The following is a 21,688-nucleotide window of genomic DNA, read 5'->3' on the forward strand; positions in this document are numbered from 1 at the left end:
AGCCATAATCACATGTGCAGATAAGAAATAGTGAAATAAATCTTACCCTAAACAACTTATTCATGCCACTTAAAAGTAGCCATTTAAAAAGGATTGACCTACTTTGTCCTTGCTATAAGTAGAATTTTCAAATAGTTGGATCTTATAAAATTTCAGAGTTATAGAAAGTGGCCTATTTATGAAATTGATTTCTTTTCCATGCACATTTTGCCTATATGGCACATGATATTATGCTTTGTTCTATTATTTGCAGCTCCAAGGTGTTCATAATTTAAGGATAGATGAAAAAGGAGAGTAAGTAATGTAATAACAGGGAGCAGTGCTTTGGCTTTATGAGTTTATTGATTCTTTTCCTGCATAGGAGTGTTTGTTTTGAATGTTTATTTTTCACATGTATTTCCTTTGCTACTTTGGAACTTTCAATATTCTTTTGAACAACATACAGCAGTATTTCCACATGCACTTGTATGCATGCTGGGATAAAGGAATAATTTGATTTTCCACTGGAAATTTTTATATTCTTCTTATTTATCCCTTCTCTTTCTGGTGTCTCAATACTACCTTCCATTTCTGATATTCTTTTAAAGCAAAGACCAAGCTTAATTGTATTAGATTTTGAAGCAAGCTTTGGAATTAATGGTGCTCAAAATGGATACAAAATTGCTAAGGATTCACTTTTCTCTAATTTTAATGCTGTCAGTGTATGAATAGCAATGTTAGCAATGGTGGGGTTTATGTTGTGGTTTGTCTTTGCACTTCTTTCATCTATTTACTGTGATATTTTTTATTTCTTTCTACCTTTGTAGAAAGAGCAAGCCGTTACAGTAAGCAGTATTTACATTCTACCAGTCTGGGAGATTATAAATCAGATGGCTCTGACACGAACCCTACCTTTTCTTACTGCAGTGAGATAACAAGGCCATCTGATCTTGAAGGAGGTACCCTTTATTCCCACCTTTTTCACTAACAGCACTGTTGCAGTGTGTTGCAACTTCACAGGCCTGTGTTAACTCCATATCCTTGTGTAGTCACAAGTAGAAACTGTGTAAGATACTGCCTGACTGATTAAGAAAGCAAAGCAAGCTCTCAAGACTGCACAGTTTCTGCATGCCATATCATTCTATTGTGAATTCTCTTTCACAGTTTTGGTAATGTTGTCAGCTCCAAAGCCCTGGTAACTCCTATTTATAGTGCTTTAAAGAAGGTGTGTTGTGTTTTTGCAAAACGTACATGAACCTGGTTTTATTTTTTCTCTTGAATGACACTATGTAGCTGAACGAAATACACCTCTAACCTGAAAAAAAACATATTTACCTTGGGCTTTTCAGTGGGTAAATCAAATATATCACACTATTTTAGTGACTAAAGTACTTTTTCCACATATTCAACTATGCAGGTTTTTGTGGTTCTCTGTTTTCATCTTAAAAACAACCGAACAAATTTTATCCTGTTCTCTTTCTCAGTGGTTTGAGAACCAGGGTTAACATTCAGCTGGGAGGTTTATAGAGTCTGTTATGGTTTAACATGGATTAATATTAGAATACTTTGCCGAACCTGCATTCTCAGGTACAAACCCACATTGTGTACCTTTTGATGCCAATGATTAGAAGAAAATTTAGGAAAATGATGAATAAGGATCTAGTCATCCTAGTGGCATTACAGTATGCACTGGACTTGATTGATGAATTGAAAATATTCTGAAACATTGCATTCTAAATAGATATTTTTAAAAAATAGTGATTACTACTTCTCAGTTGTGAAAAAAGGTGCATTGGAAAGGTTATCCAAAGGGTTACTTTTTTTTTTTTTAAAGAAACCATTTAGTTGCCTGACATCATTAAATTACCCACACTTATAGAAGATTTTAAGGCATCTTAATTGTAGACTGCACTTGTTTATGTTCTCCCACTCACTGGATTAATATGTTACTGTAGTGGTTGGTGCTTATGGAGTCTAGGTTGTTTGGGGTGCTGTGTAAATACACACAAACAGTTCTGATTGAGAATGGGCGAGGAAGAAGGTGTTCAGACTGAAGTGCTAACTCTGAACAAAGAAAGAAACACACACCTTTGACAGAAATACATTGCCTTTTATCATGTCTGACTATATTTATTTGGTATTTTAACTATATTCCCAACTCTTTTAATAGATGATAGCAATAATGCACATTATGTTGTTTTTTACATCTCTTCCTGGGATGGTGCAAAGTGGGCTTCACAGTCCAGTGCACATTGTCTACAGCTGTTCTGAACTTTTCTTTGGCAGTATTCCAAGCCATTTCAACGTTGCTTTGTCAGCTTGATTTGATTTTTAACAGATATTTTTTATTACTTGCCATATCGAGAACAGGAAATGGGCTTTATTTTCCTGGTTGTTCTGGCACTAGTAAGGTTGCTTTTTGTGGCTCTCTTTATATCTATTGTTGTGGTGATGTCTTAAATAGATCCGTGCCAAGATCAACATATTTTTGCAAGAGGTTGTTTCCATTTTAGCAAGAGATTGTTTCCATTTTAACCCAGCTGGCTGGCCAAGGTTTGAGCACCTGTAGATGGTTCCAGTTGCAGGGAAGAAATAAGTGCCAGAGATAAGTAACTGAACGTAATCCTAATGATTTACAGGTAAATGCCATTTCTGTGAACACACTCAGAAAGAGCCAGCTGAAGACAGCATCTTTGGCCAAAAATACTTTTTCATGGCAATATCTCATCCGAAAGGTCATTTTGCACATAGCCACAAGACAAGTTTACCTGTGACCTTTATACACTGTCTCTTATACCAGAAATGAGAACCAAATCCATTTTGGTGAGATTCCATGGGTATTTCTCATGGAGTTTGTACTTCTAGATCAGCAGGGTTTCTCATTGGCAATTGTTCTATCTGATGGTGTGCCAACATCAATGACAGTTGGAGACCTGTGACCAATTTTACAATCTCTGAGTGTCTCTGGCCTTGTCTCATCATCTTTCACAGACTTCTACATTGTTCAATTGCTACTTTATTCTAGATACCTTTACTGATATTTGACACACAATTCAAATCTTCTGCTGCCACTGCTGATGGAATTGTTCCTTAACTACCTCTTCCCAGCCCTTAGCTGGGCCCCTGACTTAATGCCAGATATTAAAGGCTTATTTTATTCAGATCTAAATAACTCTCTCTTGTCTTTGGGAATTTCAGTAATAACATCACAGGGAAGCTACTAACATTGTTCATTAGAATTACTTCCTCCTATTTTGTTCCCTGACCCTTATTTTAGATGATGATGTTAAGGTGAACCACGTGTCCTTCCCAGGGAGCTTTCTCAACAAAGTCAGTAGATTTTTGTGTGATGTAAGTCCAGAAAATTCCCTGTTCTCCCTTTTAGAGTGTTGCAGGTAAAATTGAATAGGAAACAATTGTTAACACTTTCCAGCAAGCCTGGTACAGGTCATAAGGCTTTCATTTTAATAGTCTTTTTGAATTTACTGTTCAACTTTGTGTGTCGTTTTTTACAGCTTCTTTCTGTGATTGATAAAGGTTGACTTTATTACTTAATGGTATCTTTGAGGTTTTTTGCCACACTGAACAGAAGATGTTGCACTAGAGCTTCTCAGTCTGCCTAAATACATTGTAATAAGTTATTGCCTAACAAAGATTATTTTTTTATCTGCAAGCCATTCTGTAGGACTTCACAGAAACACTGGGTGCCACATTTTTGCAAAATTCTCAGCAGTAATGAGCAATTATTTTCAACTTGGCTAAAAAGGAATAGAAGTTAATGATTTCTCTCTTTTAGTCCTGCTCTTAACACTGATGTTGCAACTTCTCAGGCATGGAACTATTCACTTTTGGGAAGGTTTTTCAGATTTTCTTCAGTAAAGAGAGGTTGAGATATATGGATGTCAGATTTATTTTGTATATAAGGACAAACCAGGCAGTTTTTTCTCCACAGAACACTAGGAAAAAAGTAGCAAAGTTCTGAAGTTCAGGACTCTCTAGGCAGCAGTCTGTCTGACAGATATCTCAACTGTTGTGTTTTGGGTTTTATTTAGTTTCCTTATAAAGTCTTTTCTGTCTGTCCTGATTTTTCATGCAGCCTTGTACAGTGGTTTTCTCCCAGTTCTTTTCACACTCACTCTCTTGCTCTCCTTCCTTCCCTACGAGTAAAGTTCCATCCTGTTAGTTTGCATTCAGGCTCCAGGAAAAATGATTGAGTTCATATGGCTCAACACCTCTGCCTATCTTGCCCTATTTTGGACAGTTTCTAGTTGAAATTTTCAGGGCTGATTTTCTGTTCTTTTGCATTTGACCTTTCCTTTTTTTTTTTCGTCATTTATTTCCTCTTAATGTCTAGTTTGTGTGCACACCTTTGTCTAGGTGTCTGTCAACATATAGACATGATGCATACATTTTTTCCTTACTATAGGTTCAGAATTTTTCAGTGTAAGAAAGTGACCCTTTATTCTTATTTTAAATTGTTTGTAGCCTGTAGATGGAGAAAAATAAGAGATGAGTATCAGTTAGTTTTCAGTTATGGATATATTGTTACTCTGATGGGGAAAAAACATGATTTCTTGGTTATTTTCTAAGTCATCATATTATCTTAAAAGATACATAGAAATCAGTCTGTAGGAGACAGAAATCAGTTTTGCTGTACTCCCAAAAACACATGTTATGTAGGAAACCTTAGGAAATATTAGGACAGAATTTTCAAGGGCCTTTTGTTGCATTTTAAACATGAGTGCTGAAATTTCATTTCTTTGGTTGGAGCCAGCATGTTACTGGTTGCCTGCATGTGTGCTATTTATACTTGTCTCCTTCAGCCCAAGTTCTTCAGATTCAGTTCACCTGCTGCCACCAGACAAGTAGTGAGAATTAGCATAAAGGAGCCTTGATATGAGTTTTAAGGTCTTCCTTTCTTTATTTTAATGACAACAGTCTGCCAGCAGCACTCAGGTCTCGATCTTTGCCTGGTTAGTTATCTTCTTTTACTCACACTGGCAATCCAAATACACAGATTTCAAGAAACTATGAAATTCCACTTATATCTTTCTAGTCTCTTAATTTTTGTTCTCAGCCTTAACAGTAACCTGTAGATTGCTACGAGAAAACAGAAAATTAGTGTTAGATATTTCATTGATATAACTAAAAAGAAATCCAGAAAAGATTGGTGCAAGCAACCTCTGAGGAATAAATGCAGCAAATGGGCACTGCTGGCAATTTGACTCCAAAGTCTATGACGACTGAAGAAGACACAATGCTGCAGTCTCTTTCTTAAAGTTTTGAAGTCTTTATCTAGCTTGGAGTGGAAGTTTAATCAATGAGAAACACTAAGTCCTTTCATCTCTCTCCCCAGTGGCATGTCCTCCTTGTGTGATACGAACCTTCTGAAGAAGAACGGCTCCAGAGCAGCTGAGCCTGCTCCCCTCCCTTCCTCCAAACTCCAGGGGTTATCTTCCTCCTTTCCTCACTGAGGCAGGAACACATTGTAGGCCATTAGAAGAACTGCTGTTTGAACTGCAGTGTGAACACAGCCCTGCAAAGAGCAAACGCAGACCTTATGTATCACTGAGTGTCACTGGCAGCAGCCTTGTTCTGTGTACCAGCTCAAGGAAAGGCCTTTTATGCCTCAGCCCAAGACTGACATTTTAAACATTAATTTCAGGGATGTCTCCTTCTCTTCCCCTAGCACACACAAATATTGGTAACTCTGTATGTAAAATGATAATTTGTAGGATTTTCCTGAGGCTTTGACACCCACACATTTATACCACAGAAAATCCTAGAACAAGGAACTTTGCTGCTGCTTCTTCTCCTGGTTATTCTGGTCAGAAGACTACAAATTAGTCAAATAAAATGGAGAAAATACCTCTTTATTTCACATGCTGGAATTGCAGATGTTTCCTGGTATGTAGTCCAAGGAGTCTCCTTGCATTGGTATAGTGGTCATAATGCATCTCCTATGCCAAGAGCTGAAAGAAGATGAGGAAAGAAAACCAGATTTTGTTCCCTTCCTTGCTCTGTCCTTCCCATGAATTTTTATAAAAACCCTCTGGTTTTGAGGTTGGAAAAAACATCACCATTATTAAAAGACAAATAGAAGAAAAAAAGAGGGAATAATACCTCTTATCTTGCAATAGAGAGATCCGTCTTCCATGTCCAGGTGCAGCTGTCAGGAGTACAGGGCAGGAATCCTTCACTCCTCTTTGTGTTCATACTCAGTTACTAAGCTTTGCCATTCTGAGGAGGTCAAGCAGAGTGACACAGCAGTTATATTTTCTTCTCTGTCAGCCAAGGGAGAATTGTTCTTCTTTGCTAGGTAGCTGATTTCTGTTTCCATTATGTTCCCCAGAGTCCGGTTATCAAACATGGCATTCAGAGGGAGAGGAATTGTACAGTTCACAGGAAGAGCTATAGGCTTTTGTGGGTTTCTTGTCCCCTTTTAAGTGTCTCAGCTGGCTGCCCTGCCACAGAAAGCTGAACACATCAAAACAATGCTCTCTGTCTGCTCTTGGTACTTCTTGGTGAGGGTCACATTGACACTTCTCTTAGCCACCAGACTCTTATATCTGTTTCTGACTTTTTTGTATTTCAGACTAGATGGTACTTTGGTTTTCCTTCTTTAACATGCCAACCCCCAGCAGGTTTGCCAGCCTGAAAGCTAACGTGTGGGAAAAAAATAGTTTTCTTCCATTCAAAAGCATTTTAGTAAAACTGTTTTTCCATCTTGGTAACCAGGTGGTTTTCTCTCCTTAAGCGTGTAAGCTACTACAAATGCTTGCAGTCAAATAGTAAATAACTTACCCACAAACTTCTGTGATATTTTTGAACTTAAAAAATAGTTCTCTTGTATGTTATACAAACACAAGTGTATGTATATGTTTGTAATCTCTCTGGTGCCACAAATTATTTAGCATGAAGAGTTTTCTTTGTTAGAGAGCTTGTATTCCAGAACCAGTGAACCCTGGTCTGCCATTCTCAAATATATTTTTACAGAAATGATATATTTTCCTTTGTAAAGGTTTGCTGTAACCACATTGTAGCCCAAAAGGACATGGTTTTCCAGGCAGCAAGACAGAGCTCTCTCCCTTCTGAAAATTGCATGTTTCATTTGAAGGTGTGTTTTACTGTTTCAGCTTCTGCCTCCATTTTTGCAGTGACTCCTAATGTTCAAAGGGCATTTTTTTCCTGATATAAAATAACAGCATTACAGTTAGAGGAGTTCTTGAAAACAGTGGGAGGCTTCCTGGGGTTAAAAACCTTCTCAACTCTAGATTTGAGATAAGAAGGAAAAATAAAGACAAAGTTAGTTGTGAGAGTTTAGATTTCCGTTAGAAACAGGTTGAGTATGTTCCCTGCACATATGCTAATTTCTATGTGTTTACATGATAAGAGGATTTCTGACTGCTTAATATACAGTTTTGTCTCTGAATAATCCATTTCAGCCTTTTAAGCCATGTAAGTATATAAATCCAGAGAGTCAATGGGACTACACTTATGCACTATCTTGTGCATTATCAATTTTCTGTCCTAGTCTGGACTATGGGACTTTTAGTGTCCTCTGCTGAATGCTTTGTTAATGCACAGCATGAGAGAAATTAATCCACAAAATTATATTTCATTCTTTCCATCACAAAGAGGTATTAAAAAAATCAGGTAAAACCTGATTTTTTAACATAGAACTTGAAAATTCATATAGTACTCCAAGTGATAGCATAGTTAAATTTTGATTAAGGTTTGGTTTAGGGTGCTGGGAATAAAACTGAATATTCCATGCTGGTTGTAATACATTAAGATATGAATCTTGATTCATCTGAAGGCACATTTTCATTCAGTGTGTATTCACTGAGGGTGAGTTAATGTTCCAGGGAGAGCTTTACATTTCACACTTCCAAAACATTTTTGCTTAGATTCCTTATACCTATCTTTGATTTCCATACTTCTCTCCCACACTCTTGACATCTGGCAGCATCAAAAGACAATCCCCACACATCCAGGGGGAGGAGAATCCAGAAGATATCACCCTTTTAATTTCTGTAGTGTAGCAGTAGTTCAGGGGATCCTTCTGTTTGTTCTGCCAGCTGTCAGAATTTGATGTTCCCTTTTCCATTAAACAGTTAGTGAGCAGAAAGTGGAAGGGAAGTTTCCAAGTGACTCAGCAGTTGGAAGTGTTAATGGCTCCCTTGGCAAGGAGTTGTTTCAGTTGTTAAGTGTGGTCCCCTAGAGCAGCTTTTGATACACTTCAGAGAATTTTATATCTAGTAGACAATAAATATAATTAGTAAAATTGTGTGCAGTGACATGTGCTTGATGCTGTCCTTCCACCATTGTTCAGATTGGCTATACCTACTATGCAAATAAATCGATGCACAAAAATCAAAGCACAGCTTCTGTGAAAAGAACATGCAGGCTTTTCTCTCTAAGGCACAAGGGCATTAGTAGTATGTTTGGAAGAAAATTCAAATTATAATTGAAGGCATGTGGGTAAGGTAACATGTTAACCTTCATTTTACTAAATCTTTCCTTCTGTGAGGAAGCCTAGAGCACAACTGTGCCTATTCACAATTTAAGTAGGAATTTGCAGCTTCCTGTGGTACACCATGGCCCTGCTAGGTCTGAGGATGCCTTGGGCTGGCTTTAAGACATTTTGTGCCTTCATAAATAAAATAATGTGGTTTGGTGTGTGATGAGAGAAAAGGCAGATTGTACTGTTGTCTCAGCTGAGACAGGCTGCAGCTTAGGTTGAATGTTGGGCAAAAAAGTCAGCTGGCAGTCAGGTTTGTTTGTGACACCAGATCCTGGCTGCAGTTTGTATTCTGAGCAGGATGCCCTGTGATTTGATTATGTGCCAGGCACAGCACCAGTGGGGGAAATGGGGGATGTGTATGGGTATTTTGGCATAGCAGCTGTTAATAGACTCATAGGCTGAACTCTTTGGGCTGTACAGCTACTGCTGAAGACTAATGCAGTCTTCATATTCAGTAGTGTCTGAATAAAATGATCTTTTATAGTTGAACTGCTAGAACAACTCCTATGACACACTATAATGTATGTAGTTGCTGTTAGTAATTCTTTTTTCCTCAGGTTGCAATAGAATATTTAATGTATTAATTTTGCTTTTGTGAGGAAAACGAGTGAATTAAACATCTAGAAAAGATTTTGTAGTTGAATATTCAAACCAGATTTTTTTGTCAGTACATTTAACTGGTTTAGAATATTCTGTGTTTATCATAACAACCCTAAAATTACATTTTTGGATTCAAAATTGGGAACAAATAGGACTCCAGTTTTAGGGTTAGAAGCCAAATAGTTGAAGTAATTTTCTGTTTTACAGTGTTGTAGTAAAAATCTGTCAGTGAAATCTGGAAGGGGGATAAATGGTTTGTATTTTAAGTGAAATAAATTTTAAGAGAAGTAGATGGTTGTAGCTGGCCATAAAGTCCTAAATGTCAGATACAGAATTCATACAATTTTTAAAATCCCCGAAACAACTGTTAAAAGAAGTTGGATGAAGATAATAATTAATATAATTCATTCTAAATTGTAATTTTGTATTGTGTTCACTTTCATTTTATGCTGTTTTTTTTAGCAAAAGCGACAAAAACATCACTGTGAGTAAACACTACAGCCTTTTCCTGTAATTTTAAAGGCTGATAACACTTTGAAATATTTTACTGACTGAACTTCCTGGGAGAGCATTTAACAACCTATTTTATAACAAAAACCTTTAGCTTTCATTTGAAAAAGATTTTGTTTGATGGCGCTGCTATGGAATTACATTTATCAAATCAATTCTTTTGAGTGTTTATGGTCTTACAGTCCTAAATATCCATTCCAAAAGCAGTCTGGGGAAGCTGATGTCATTTTCAGAACATCAAATTGCCTGCTCTGCCAGAACAGGACTGGCTTTTGCTTTTTGCAAGCTGTGAGGCTGCCACTTACCACCTCACTGCTCCAGAGTCATACACAGGCACGGACTCTATGGGTTGTTTGAGATTTGGCTTTCTCCTCTCCTGTTGCCAGAGCACTAAATTACATGTAGTTAATACTTTACAACTCTGTGATGCTTTACTAGGACAGTAATGTGTTAATGATCACAAAAGCTCTTGAGCTGTTACTCAGTATCCTCCAACCCCTGTACCTCAATAAAAATGATGCTCTAAGCAGTATCCACAATCACTTCCTGGCAAAAATCTTCCCTGTGTTGTTGTCTTTTAATGATGAGGGTGATTGTTCTGTGGACTGTCCTCTTTTAATGTTGACTGTAGAAAACAGGACATCCTGGGTTCCTTTCATTTTTCCCTAGACTGTGATATTTGATAGCTGCTTGCAGACAAGGCTTCTAGAGACTCTGCTAGCCTGGGCTTTTTAAAAATATACTGCATTTTTGCAGTTACTCTGAAGAGGAATGAAAGCCATACTACTTTTTTTTAAGGAAAAAAATTATCCGTGAGAGACTGACTTTTGAAATACAGAGATTTAGAAACCTCAGAGAGGTGAGAAGGGACCTTGGAAAATAATTTGCCATGAAAAAGGATATAATGGAATTGATGGATCTACCATTCCTCAAAATGTGAAGAATTAAGAAGGTCTGCATCACCAGACACATAGACCATGATGTACTAGAGAGACATTTTGCCAACTGTTCTTCCACTGTCCTAGCTAGTATTTCTCAAATTCCTACTCCACCTGCTATTGGATTTATGATGGACTTGTAAAACAAAGACCAATGTAACTATTATTAGTGATACTGCTTGTTCATACAAATCAGGAACTTTGGACTGAAATATGAGATAGTCCCTGCCTGAAGGGAAACCTCAAATAAAACACAGGATTCCAGTGTCATCAGGACATTAGACATTCTTTTTATTGTTCCTTTCAAAATTTCTTAGTTTTCTCTGGCATATGCTCAACAGCTATATGAGATCATCTGTTGTCATTTCATTCAAAATCAAATTTTAATTTCTTACATTGAAATTACTTTCAGGAGTTATAATTGCTTGATTCTGCATTTCCTGTAGTAATCTACTTCAGCTTACATGGTGGATACAATATAGTTAGTCTTAATTATTGCTAGCTGATAAAATGGTGTTCTAAAATAATGATTCTTAAAGCAATCTTTGTCTAGCCATGACACTAATGAAGTTTAGTTTAAAATACATGATTTTGTAAATTGTAGTATGTCAGTAAGTAGTCATGAAAGTAGAGTCATTTTGATTTTTTGCATAATGAATAATTAATGTTATTTTAAACACAAAATCAGTAATTTTGTTGGCCTCCTCTCCATCATTTTTTAACTATTTGAAGATTGTACAGTTTATTTCTTATATCTTTAGAATTTAGGTTATGGAAACTTCCTAAGCTGTCACATTCTGAATTTGCCACTGACTCCAAGTAGTTCAGAGCTTCAATTCTAATGAGGTCAATGAGCATGGCAGATATTTATTAACACCCTCTGTGAATTAGGCCATACTTTCAGGTTGTTATTTCAACAACCTAATTATATCTGGGTTTGATATCCCAATTTACTAACTATTACTGACTCCTGTAATGGATAGCATGCAGACGAAGTGCTGCTTCTGACAGAACCACTGAGAGCAGCCAGCCTGGTAGCTCAGACATCCATGAAAACAGGCTAACTGACCAGTAAAGGGCAAGGAAAAGAGGAGAGAAAACCAAATAAAAGAAATGAAGAGAAAGTTACTTTTACAAGAAAAAATGCCAAGATGCCTTACCATGGTGTTTTCTACTGTTCTAAAAACAGCATTTTTCTGTGTCAGGTCTCACCATCTTCAGTGTTCAGGTTAGTGCTTTTTATATGGTTACACAGTCTGAGCTATTCCCAGTAAATAGCACTGTGCTGTGCTACCCTTTCTGATAAGAAAAGACTTTATTAATAGATAAGAGTCATAACCACTTTAGAATGTGTTTTTTAATTTTCTAGCTTATTTGAAAAGTTAATGCTGAGCAATTTAACTTTATAAATGGCTGGGAATTTTTCAGTGTTCATCAGAAGATAATAGTTTAAAAGGCAAACTTTTGTATAGGAACAGGTTACATGTGACTAATATCTCAATGCCAAAAGAACCCCATTTTTTCAGTTTGAGATTTTTAAGGTTAAACCTTGACATTTTTAAAACAAAGAATCCAGCTTTGTGTTGAAATACGTTTAATTTTGCAGAGGCACATAAACTGTAATAATGATTGAAAATTACAGATATTTTGATTGATATGACTGGCAAAAAAAGAAGTTTCTTTACCTAATTTTTAACATTTCTTTTTGCATGAACCTTTGATATTTTTAAAAAATTTTCTTCCCATTTGGGTGCAGGAGCATTCTTGGCAATCAGTTCTGCACTGTAAAATTATTACTGAGGTTTTCCTAACGTTTTCTGTATCTAAAGTTCCTGTACTCTGATGTTTGTTTTCTCTACTCCTGTGACTGCTTTTTTACTGTATTCTTTAGAGACCATCTCCTTGCTCAGCACCATGGTGATGCTGCAGAGTTCTGTACCTCATATCAACCTCTCTGGGCAATCCTTGCACACATTAAAGTCTTTTAAGTTCTCTGATACCTGTTTTTACTGTCAAGTAAACAGCTCTTGCTGGCTGCATTAGGCTTAATATTCTCTCAATTTCTGCTATGACTTTTTACAAGTACTGTGGAGACCTAGGATGCAAATAGTTTTCAAGTAGTTGAGCAGTGCATGCCACGTGTGAGCATACACCTGCATTACATGGGAAGCTTTGTTTGGAGCTGGATGCTGGGATGTCTGGAGGGAAGCGTCTGTGAGAGGCTCAGCTCTTTTTTGGTTTGAATTCAGAGGTGGCTTGCACAAAAGAGAGGTGCTTAGGGGGACATACCTTGCAACAACCGAGCTGATCTAGCAGTTTGTTGCTTTCTGCTGTCCATGGCCTTGGTACTTGGTCCTGCCTCCATCCTTTTACTACATCTGGTCTGATCCCTGGCGGAGCTCACCAGGCCAGCAGAAGAACAACCCAGCTGAGAGGAAGGAAGGGGCAGCAGAAGTGTTAGGCTCTCAGCCAGCTCATGGGGCACCAACCTCAGATATGCAGTGGGCACGAGGGATGGACTGCCTGTAACCTCCTTAAGACATACCACCTCATGACTCCTGCCAAATTCTTCTAACAGTCTTAACTTCAGCAGAGAAGGATGTTTAGCACATCATCTTTAAAAGTCTGCTAAAAGCTCAGCTGTCATAGCAGTCAAGTTACTTTTCTGCTCTTTATGTGTCTTTAACATTGTATCCTCATCACATCTAACCTGCCTTGTTCCCAAAGCATTAAGATTCTTGTTTCTGATTAGCCTGTGATATGGGCCTTCTTTAAATCTCTTACTAAATTCTTGGCTAACAACAATTATGTTCCACTTATGCTGCTGTTTATGCTTGGGCGGGATGTGAACTTCTGCAGAATTAATGTGTTAACCTCCTTAAAATCTCTCCTTAAAACTGTTTCTCGAGATGCTTATATAGTTAATGCAATGCTGGGCTGAGCTCATCTCAAGAGCTTGTACCATAATATAGAGAGCATGGGAAGTAAAGAGGAGACATTAGAGGGTTTGTGGTTGCTCAAAGAGGTGTAGTAAAATCTGCATCCCAAAAAAAAATTGACAGGACAAGGCCTGAAGAAACCCAACCTAACTGCAAATTTGGTCCTGATTTTAAATGGGGACAGACTATACTATTTCTAGAGGCTTCTTTGACAAAAAAAATTACTTTAAATATTTCAATGACAGTGTGCAGCAGCCAACATCTGGGGAAATGGATAGAAAACAAGAAAATAAATTATCTAGCCAGAGTTTGAAATCAAAGTAACCTCTTTAACACTTTCTGGAGAAGGCTTTAAAAGGTATCAGTTGTTGTTATCCACCAGCTTTAACACAGCAGTAACAGTTTTATTTCCCATATTTCCTAAGGTTGTATTTCCTCAGCCAAGTATTGCACTGGGAAGTGTCAAGGGGGCTTGTGCAGTTCAGGCACAGTGACCTGTCCGCATGGACAGCACAGGGGGTGTACCCGAGTCCCCAGAAATATCCTGTAGACCTCCAAGTCCCCACATGTGATTGCATCAATCTATGTCTTCTGTTGCCTGGGACATAGCTGAGGATTTCTAAGGGAAGGGCAAAAGAAGGAAAGAACTGAAAACTATGAGGAAGGCTTTCTAAAGGAAATCTGTGAAGCCTGTGCCAAATGTTGCAACCTGTGGAAAATACAGCAGTAGCAAGGCAAAAAAAGGGGAAGGACTTCCATATATGTGGATCAGCATGATTCCCATAAGCAGCTTGATGTGTTTAGAGTGAGCTCATTGTAATGGCAGTAACACAGAGATGTATGATGATGCTGTATTCTGGCTCTTTTGTGCTGCTCAGAAAGACTACAGTTTTTTACCTAATGTGTTGCAGACACTAGACTTAAGCATGTAGTAATCTGAATCTTTATTTTTGCTCTGTATTCTCTCATGTTATGAGTACAGAATGTTGCAATATTCTTTGTGAGTTCTCTGATGTCTTAGGAGTGAAACTGTGAATTGAGGTATTATCAGAATAGGAAGGATCCTATTAAATCCTTAAAAGTGTATGATGTGTGTGAGAGTAAATGAAATGTGGTTCAGTAATTGGCATGTGTTGCAGTAAATGGCAAAAGTACAGTAGTTACCAGTGAGGATAAATTGCTTTACTATGGATTGTCAAGGTTCTGCTGTACAAAAGAACAAAAGAGAGTTTAAGTATGGTATTGGTAAAATGTGTCTCCTAAATAAATGATAAAATGTGGAACCTAACTTTTAACTGGTTTTTCTTTTTAGCATATCATTCTTTTTTAAGCTTGTAGTTACACAACTCTCTCTTAATGATTCCTTTCCTGTTTCCCCAATTTGACCTTTTTCTTTCCCACTTCTTCTCAAAGCATATCCTGATCAGTACACACTCTGCAGACCCCATTGTCTGCGGCAGCAAGTTGATACTCGCTATCATTCTTTCAGCTGCTTCTTTTTCTGGGAGGCTTCCTCTCTGTCTTATATCATGCTCATTCATTTCTCTTACTCTTTTCTCTGGGGAAGCCTGTAAAGATATAGTAAGAGATATATGATAAATTTCTTCAAGTAGATAATTTAAAATTAATATCTGGCTTGCTTGGTAAGTGGGACAAGAAAAAAAGAGTAAGTTTTGATAAAACAGAATGCATCTGGTAAAGTCTTAATGCAAGAAAAAAAAATCCACCTGTACTTCTGGGAGCAATGGTCAGCCCTCAGCTCCATCACCAATAAATCTGGCTTCAGTTAAATGAATTTCATGTTCCACCACTGTATTTTACTGTTCCCTTAGGTTAGCTAAAACCATTGCCATTGCTGCTGCTGCAATCAATGATGTTATAGAACTTTATACTTCAGACTGAGCCAAAAGATTGCAGTTAACTATAGGTGATGATGACGAAAAAAAAGTCAAACTCTTTCTCTGCATCATTTAATCTCACCTTGAATTATCTGTATGTCACCAGAAACAGCTCAGATATTGTCTTTTCACTATTCGGCTTATTTATGTGATTCCTGAATTGTCTTCCAAATAGACAACCATCTGAAAGTTTCTTCAGTATTTTTTGTAAAGAATTGTTAAAAAATAATGATTTTTTTGGAATATTTTTGCAGAATACTACAGTATTCTTTTAATGGAAAAAAACTCCAGCCCACATGGAATTATTCAATCAAGTGTCATCAACACTAGTATGTGCTGATATATATGCTCACATATATGATACCTAAATAAATGACTAGAAGATAATTAGCAAAGCTAATCCTTCTTTTTGTTTGTATAAAATATTTTTCTAATACTACAGCTTCTATCACTTCCCAAAGTTTCTCATGCTTTGGAAGAAATGCTTTATTTTTGTGGTTTTATGTTTTCCATTGCAGGTAAAGTAGCAAACCGCTTTGTTGAGACAGTTTGACAGAATTCTCTCAGCTTGTGAGAGACTGATTGCTAAAGAGGAAAGCACATCTCAGACCTGCTGCTGTCACTTGTCACAGAAGCAGGAGCTGTGGGTTATCCTCCCCAAAATAAGCCAGTTGAATTGGAGGTTACAATGAAGCTGACCATCAGTAGGCTTGCTGCCTTACGCTGACAAGGGATGATTGATAGGAAATGAGAAAGATCTCTTTTGCGGAGAAGGAATCAAGAGTAAAAAGTTCCTACCAGCGTCTTTGCTTCTCTTGGGAAGAAGAAAGGGAGTCTCAGGGTGTCTGATCCTGCCAGGGACCAGGGAAGAGCTACCAGCCCTTTGTTACTGCAGGGCAGGCTGGGTGCCGGCTGATCAGTGGCCACTGTTGGCTGAAGATATTCTTCCTGCTAAGTTAAAAAATTCAAGCTGTGCTTAGTTTTCAACACACAGAAGCAATTTGCTGCTGGTATGAGGAGATGAGGCTCCGTTGGCTTTGATGAACTGGCCTACATTCATGCTGGTGGTGAATTAGGCAAAATGTATTAATTCCAGCTTGATCTCAGAACCTTTGATTAAATTATGTTTTTCTCTATTTTCTCATGAAGGGCTACATCTGCTCATGTGGAAAAGCTTGTAACAACATTGAAACATAAATTATTTGATGAACTACTTAGGACTATTCACTTAATGCATGATAATCCTGTGAACATGTTAATGAGCTGCAATTCTCTGATGATTGAACTGCTTTAAAATGTCTTTCTACTTATATGTCATTAGAATGAACTTGGCCCTTCTAAAGCATCCATTATTCATCACGTTCCAGTGTTGCATCTGACTGCATATCACTTTAATTCCCCTCATTTAACAAAACAATCTATTCATTACAACAGTTTGAAGCGTATTTTCTAAATCAGAAAAACCCTAGTTAAACATATAGTGCTACTTATCTTTACAAGGATAGTAGAGCAAAGAGTAGCATCCCAAATTTTAATTACACACTTAGTGCATTTGAATATGCTAACTAAAACTAAATGGAATTTTTAAGAAGAACCTTTGTTGAAATCAATGATTTTGTTAGCTGAAGAAGCCAGATTGGTAAAACAACTTGCTGAAAGCACAAGGTTGAGTTTTCTGTCTGAAATAGTTCAGCAAAAATTTTCTCAGTAATCCATTTTTTCACATGCATTTCTTGTCCTGACAACTCAAGAAGCAGAGAATTATAGAGTAATACTAATGCAAATATGAACTCTTATCATAAATATATATTTTTAATGGGGTTTCCTGCTTTTCCCATGTATTTTTCATTTTACAAGTCCTGGATCCTTCCACACATTGTGAACCTCATTAAATCTTAGATTAGCTTTGCTCCTTTTTGAATCTGTGTGTGATGGCTGCTGCAGAAGTGGTCTTACTTCCCAACAAGCTCAAGAGATCTATCCCAGGAAGTGTTGGACTGCTGAATGATGCCATGTCTGAAGATTTTTGAATCATGTGCTGCGAAAGCTCCATCTCCCTTAACCAGAAGACAGTTTTTGGCAGAGGAGTTAGATAGACGATCAGCTAAATGGACCACTTGAAAAGTATCAGCAGAAATGCATTTGTTTTTCAGTGCAGCTAAATGAATTTCCCATTGAACTAGTAAAAGTCGGGAAATAACAGTGGAGATGGGCTAATAACCTCCATACAAACCAGAAATCTTTATTCTCAGAGTGCATGAGTCTTGTAAAACATGCACAAATATGTGGTGACTAAACTTTAATATTTTATTTTAAAACCACTACAGTATTTTTAATTTTGATTTTAAAATACTTTTTGGCCTTGCTAAGAAAGTAGTCACTTAGGCTGGGCTTATTTCTCACAATTTTTTGACCAACTGTGTTTTTAACACATTCTGTTTCAGTCTGTTGCCAAAGTAAGACGTTTGGGCAGATGTGGGAAGTTTATGAATGCTTTTCTAGTAAGCAATAGAGTTAGGGATCCCTGTTGGTTGTATTGATGCTTTCAGCATGTCTTGGTACAATAGAAGTTAATATATTAATGATTATTAGATAGAATTGTTAAAATGTGAATAAAATATGTATTAAACAGATGGAACAATTGCATGGTAAGAGGAAGATACTGAAAAAGGTGGACTTTGAAATATATACATAAGCATTGATCTCTGTGTTTGACTAAAAATGTTGATGGAATCAGAAGAAACTCGAGTGTTGGCTTACTTTTTTACATTTCTGCCTCTTCCTGTGAATCACAATCCTTCTTTGTTCATAGCCCAAAAATAAGAGTTAGTTTGCAATGAGTTAAGGATTAATTACAGTGAATTTCTAGTGAACCATTTCAAAACTGCATTAACTTTTTTTTCATCAATCATTCCTTAAAGATGGCAGCTTATGGGACATATATTTAGTCCTTCATCTATGTTGATGCCATGAAGATTTTTTGCCTTTTCTTTTATACCCCTGTTATACCTTTTTACAACTTCTGTATTCTTAGTGCTTTTTGCCTACATTCTTGGACTTGTTTGTCAAGCTAAGAGACTAAACATTTTAGAAGCTTCGTAGCTAGGGATCAGTGTGCCCCAGACCCCAAGGTCCTCTCCAGAACACATTCTGTGAACCAAGATAGAACCATCCAGGGGAAGGTTCCTTGGGGAGGGGGGCTCACTTGAGCCTCTCATTGGGGAATCTTTGATAGATATGCTAATTAGTAAAACCTATAATGTTATACCAAATCTTTTGGGGGGGGGCATTTTGGTGGGGTGCATTTCAATGCGTATGACCCAGACATGTGCACCTAAGGATCCTTAAAATGAATACCAAGGTCAAATCCCTTTTCCCCTTCTAACTGTGTATGACTCTTGATTTTAAGACCAGGAAAAGGCATCAATGTCAGTATCAAAATTGAGTTAGTGGTGTCTTAAGTTTTCATAAACCTTTTTATGATTAACCTTCTAATGGTACATTAAACTTTTCCTTCCAACTAACCATGACAGTGTTTGTGGATATATTGCTATAGCTTTGGCTACATTTATGTGTAAATCAACCTTTAAAATGCCTTATGTTCTTTATGGAAATAATTCTGAACTCTTTTGTAAGGAGGAATTGTTATTAGGAGTGCAAATAGTCTACAGTTTCTATAAAATGCTAGATAAGGGCTGTTATTAAATATTAATTAATGTGTCTGTATTTCTTTAATGCAGCCCCTGTTCTCCCTGGGGCATATCAGCAAAGCCAGACTCAAGGATATGGATACATGCACCAGACCAGTATGTCATCCATGAGGTCCATGCATTCACAGCCTCATTCAACAAGTCTGGTGAGTATTGAATTTAAAGGAGAATTTCGTTTGGTAAGCACCATCATCAGCGATTAGGAAATCTCTTAAATAGGACTGAATTGAACCCCTAGAATTCTACAGTTGATCTATTTGACTGTCTTTTATCATAAGTGTAACTGGTAGTCTTCATGTATAAAAAAGTTTTAAGCGACTGTGGGCAGTGATAAGAACTTTTACAACAGAATATATTTAAAAAAAGTATGATATTCAGAGAGCAGAGAAATAACTGAATCCTTTACCTACTTAAACAGACGATTGGACAGTGTTTCACAGGCTGAACTTTGATGTTATGATCTGTGATGAATTCATGCTCCTAGCATTGGATGAAAACCACTAATCTCTTAAGATCACGCTGTTGGTTTAAATTAGTTTCAATTTTTTTGACTTGCTGATTTTGTGCTAGCAGGCTTTGTGCCTACCTGTATTACTTCTGCTTGTATAGAACTAGCTCAAACTCTGGATTGCTGTTCCCTTTCTAATTCCACACAACAGTCATACACTGACTTGTGTATGATCCAAATTAAGTTATACTGGTGGGCAACTGAGAAGAAGCTTTATCATGAAGCTGTGGCCACCTCATGAGGTTCTTAGTTGTGATGGATGGGAATGTAAAGATGGAGTGACTATTTCATTTTAAAAGTAACTGGTCATGGAAGGAGAGCTGAATGGTATTCAGCTGTGATTTTTAAGAAATTGAGCTTCTTCTTTTTTAACTCCCTACATAAAAATTTCAGTTTTAATCATTATCATAATTTTAAAATCATATCGCTGCCTAGAGATTTCCTAGTTCAGATCTAGCCACCTTTTACTTTAGAAATATTGTAATTTTGAATTTTAAACTATTTTGAATAGATGTATGTTTACTACCTCTGTCACCTTTTTTAGAGATGAATAAATATGTAATTATGAAGCAAACTTAGAGCTTGCTGAGCTGAAAAAACCTGTTTTCAAGATTAGCTGAAACTTGAATTTTTTTGTAAGACTGAAACTCCATGACATTTTATATTGTAAAGATCATGACTTTCTGTGTGGTGTGAGTACTTTCAGGCTTGCCAGATTCTCAGCTGTCTGGGGCTGAGGGGGCTAACTTGCTGGAAAGTCTGGGATCCAGATACCTGCATCATTGCGTGAGTCAATAATCTGAGAGACTCTTTGGACGCCTGCATGACAGCTGTGAGATACCTGATAGTGGAATCAACCATTAATTTCCAAGGATATTATAAGGCACTTTGGGAGCTGGCTGCCTTCCAAAAGAGACAAAATCTGAAAAGTAGGAGGCCTGGAAGCCTCAGCTTTGCCAGCAGATTTTCTAGTCATTGGGGAGCAAAGCAAACAGCCCTCAAATCCAGCAGACAGAAAATGGAGATGCCTGCAAATCTCAAAATGTGCTTACCAGCCTTTGCAGCTTTGTGGGCAAGGAGATGACTATTTCCTAATACCTCTGTGTCCCAGTGATTTACCTGGTAGGCTGTTGACACAGTGTCATTTCAGTCATCTTGAGAATCACCATTTGCCTCTTCTTCAGAATTGGGAATGTGAAGGTAATAGAAAAAGGAAGGGAGTGATGTTAAAGGATTTTAAAAATAAAAGACTGACTTATTTCAACAGATTTCTTATGCCTGTTGTGAAACTGTTTTCACTTGACATCCTTATAAGTGATAACGCTTTATCATGCGAAAAAAATGAAAACAGCAAACATCATGATCTGAATCAATTTTGCTGTTAAAAACTGAGTGAGTTTCCCTTTAGAAAATAAACCCCAAGCATTTCCAGAGAGAGGAAATCAAGGACTGCTGGCCTGGTGCTGACTGCTAACTTGCCAGTCTGATGAGGAAGACAGAATGGGATCTTACCACCCCGAAGTGATGCTTCTGCTCCAAAAGAGGCATCTCAGATGCAGTTAGAAACCTGCCAGGCTCCCTTGTCTTCCCATCTTAACACCAGAGTATTTTCATTAGCCTGTGCAGCTTATCCAGGTGCCCTGGACATACTACACTCAGCTATTGGGACAATACAGAGCAGTCTCAGAGTGTGCTTGGGGGAAACCCGTGGCTGGGGATGTGTTTAAATGTCGCAGTTTGCACAGACTGAAGGTTGATGACAGTCTTGGAGTGCTTTTAAAATGTGGTGTGGACATGCTGTAGGAAATCTGACAAACTTACACAATGTTCAGGTTCATTGCTTTCAGCTGCCTTTTCAGTTCTGGGCTTGGAGCAGTACTGCCAGAGATGCAGCGTTGTCTGGCTAATAACAAAGGGAGGAAAGATGAGAAGAAAGTTCCAAGGGACGAGACTGGAAGAAAGAAATCCTAGAATAGTGACCTCAAAGCATGAGCACTTTTTGAGGCTTAACTAAAAGCAATGAAGGTGATAAAGTAATTCATCAGTGCCTGAGTTTCGCCAGGACATCTCTAGGGCAAA

At 37.5% G+C, this 21,688-nt stretch overlaps 1 protein-coding gene across 9 annotated transcripts in view; it reads left to right on the top strand.

Annotated features, from left to right (window-relative positions):
- The window catches only part of NEBL (nebulette), a 256,082-nt gene that overhangs the window by 226,386 nt on the left and 8,008 nt on the right, over positions 1–21,688 (top strand). For 5 of the 9 annotated variants that reach the window (XM_039548358.1, XM_039548357.1, XM_039548356.1 and 2 more), the window contains 2 exons: positions 807–938; positions 19,132–19,247. In XM_039548358.1, the coding sequence (XP_039404292.1) occupies positions 807–938; positions 19,132–19,247 (248 nt within the window). The remainder of the gene's footprint in view (positions 1–806; positions 939–19,131; positions 19,248–21,688) is intronic. The other 4 variants (XM_039548361.1, XM_039548360.1, XM_020584588.2 and 1 more) reach the window with 1 other exon arrangement.

Source organism: Corvus cornix, chromosome 2 (genome assembly GCF_000738735.6).
Source record: "Corvus cornix cornix isolate S_Up_H32 chromosome 2, ASM73873v5, whole genome shotgun sequence".
NCBI lineage: Eukaryota > Metazoa > Chordata > Aves > Passeriformes > Corvidae > Corvus > Corvus cornix.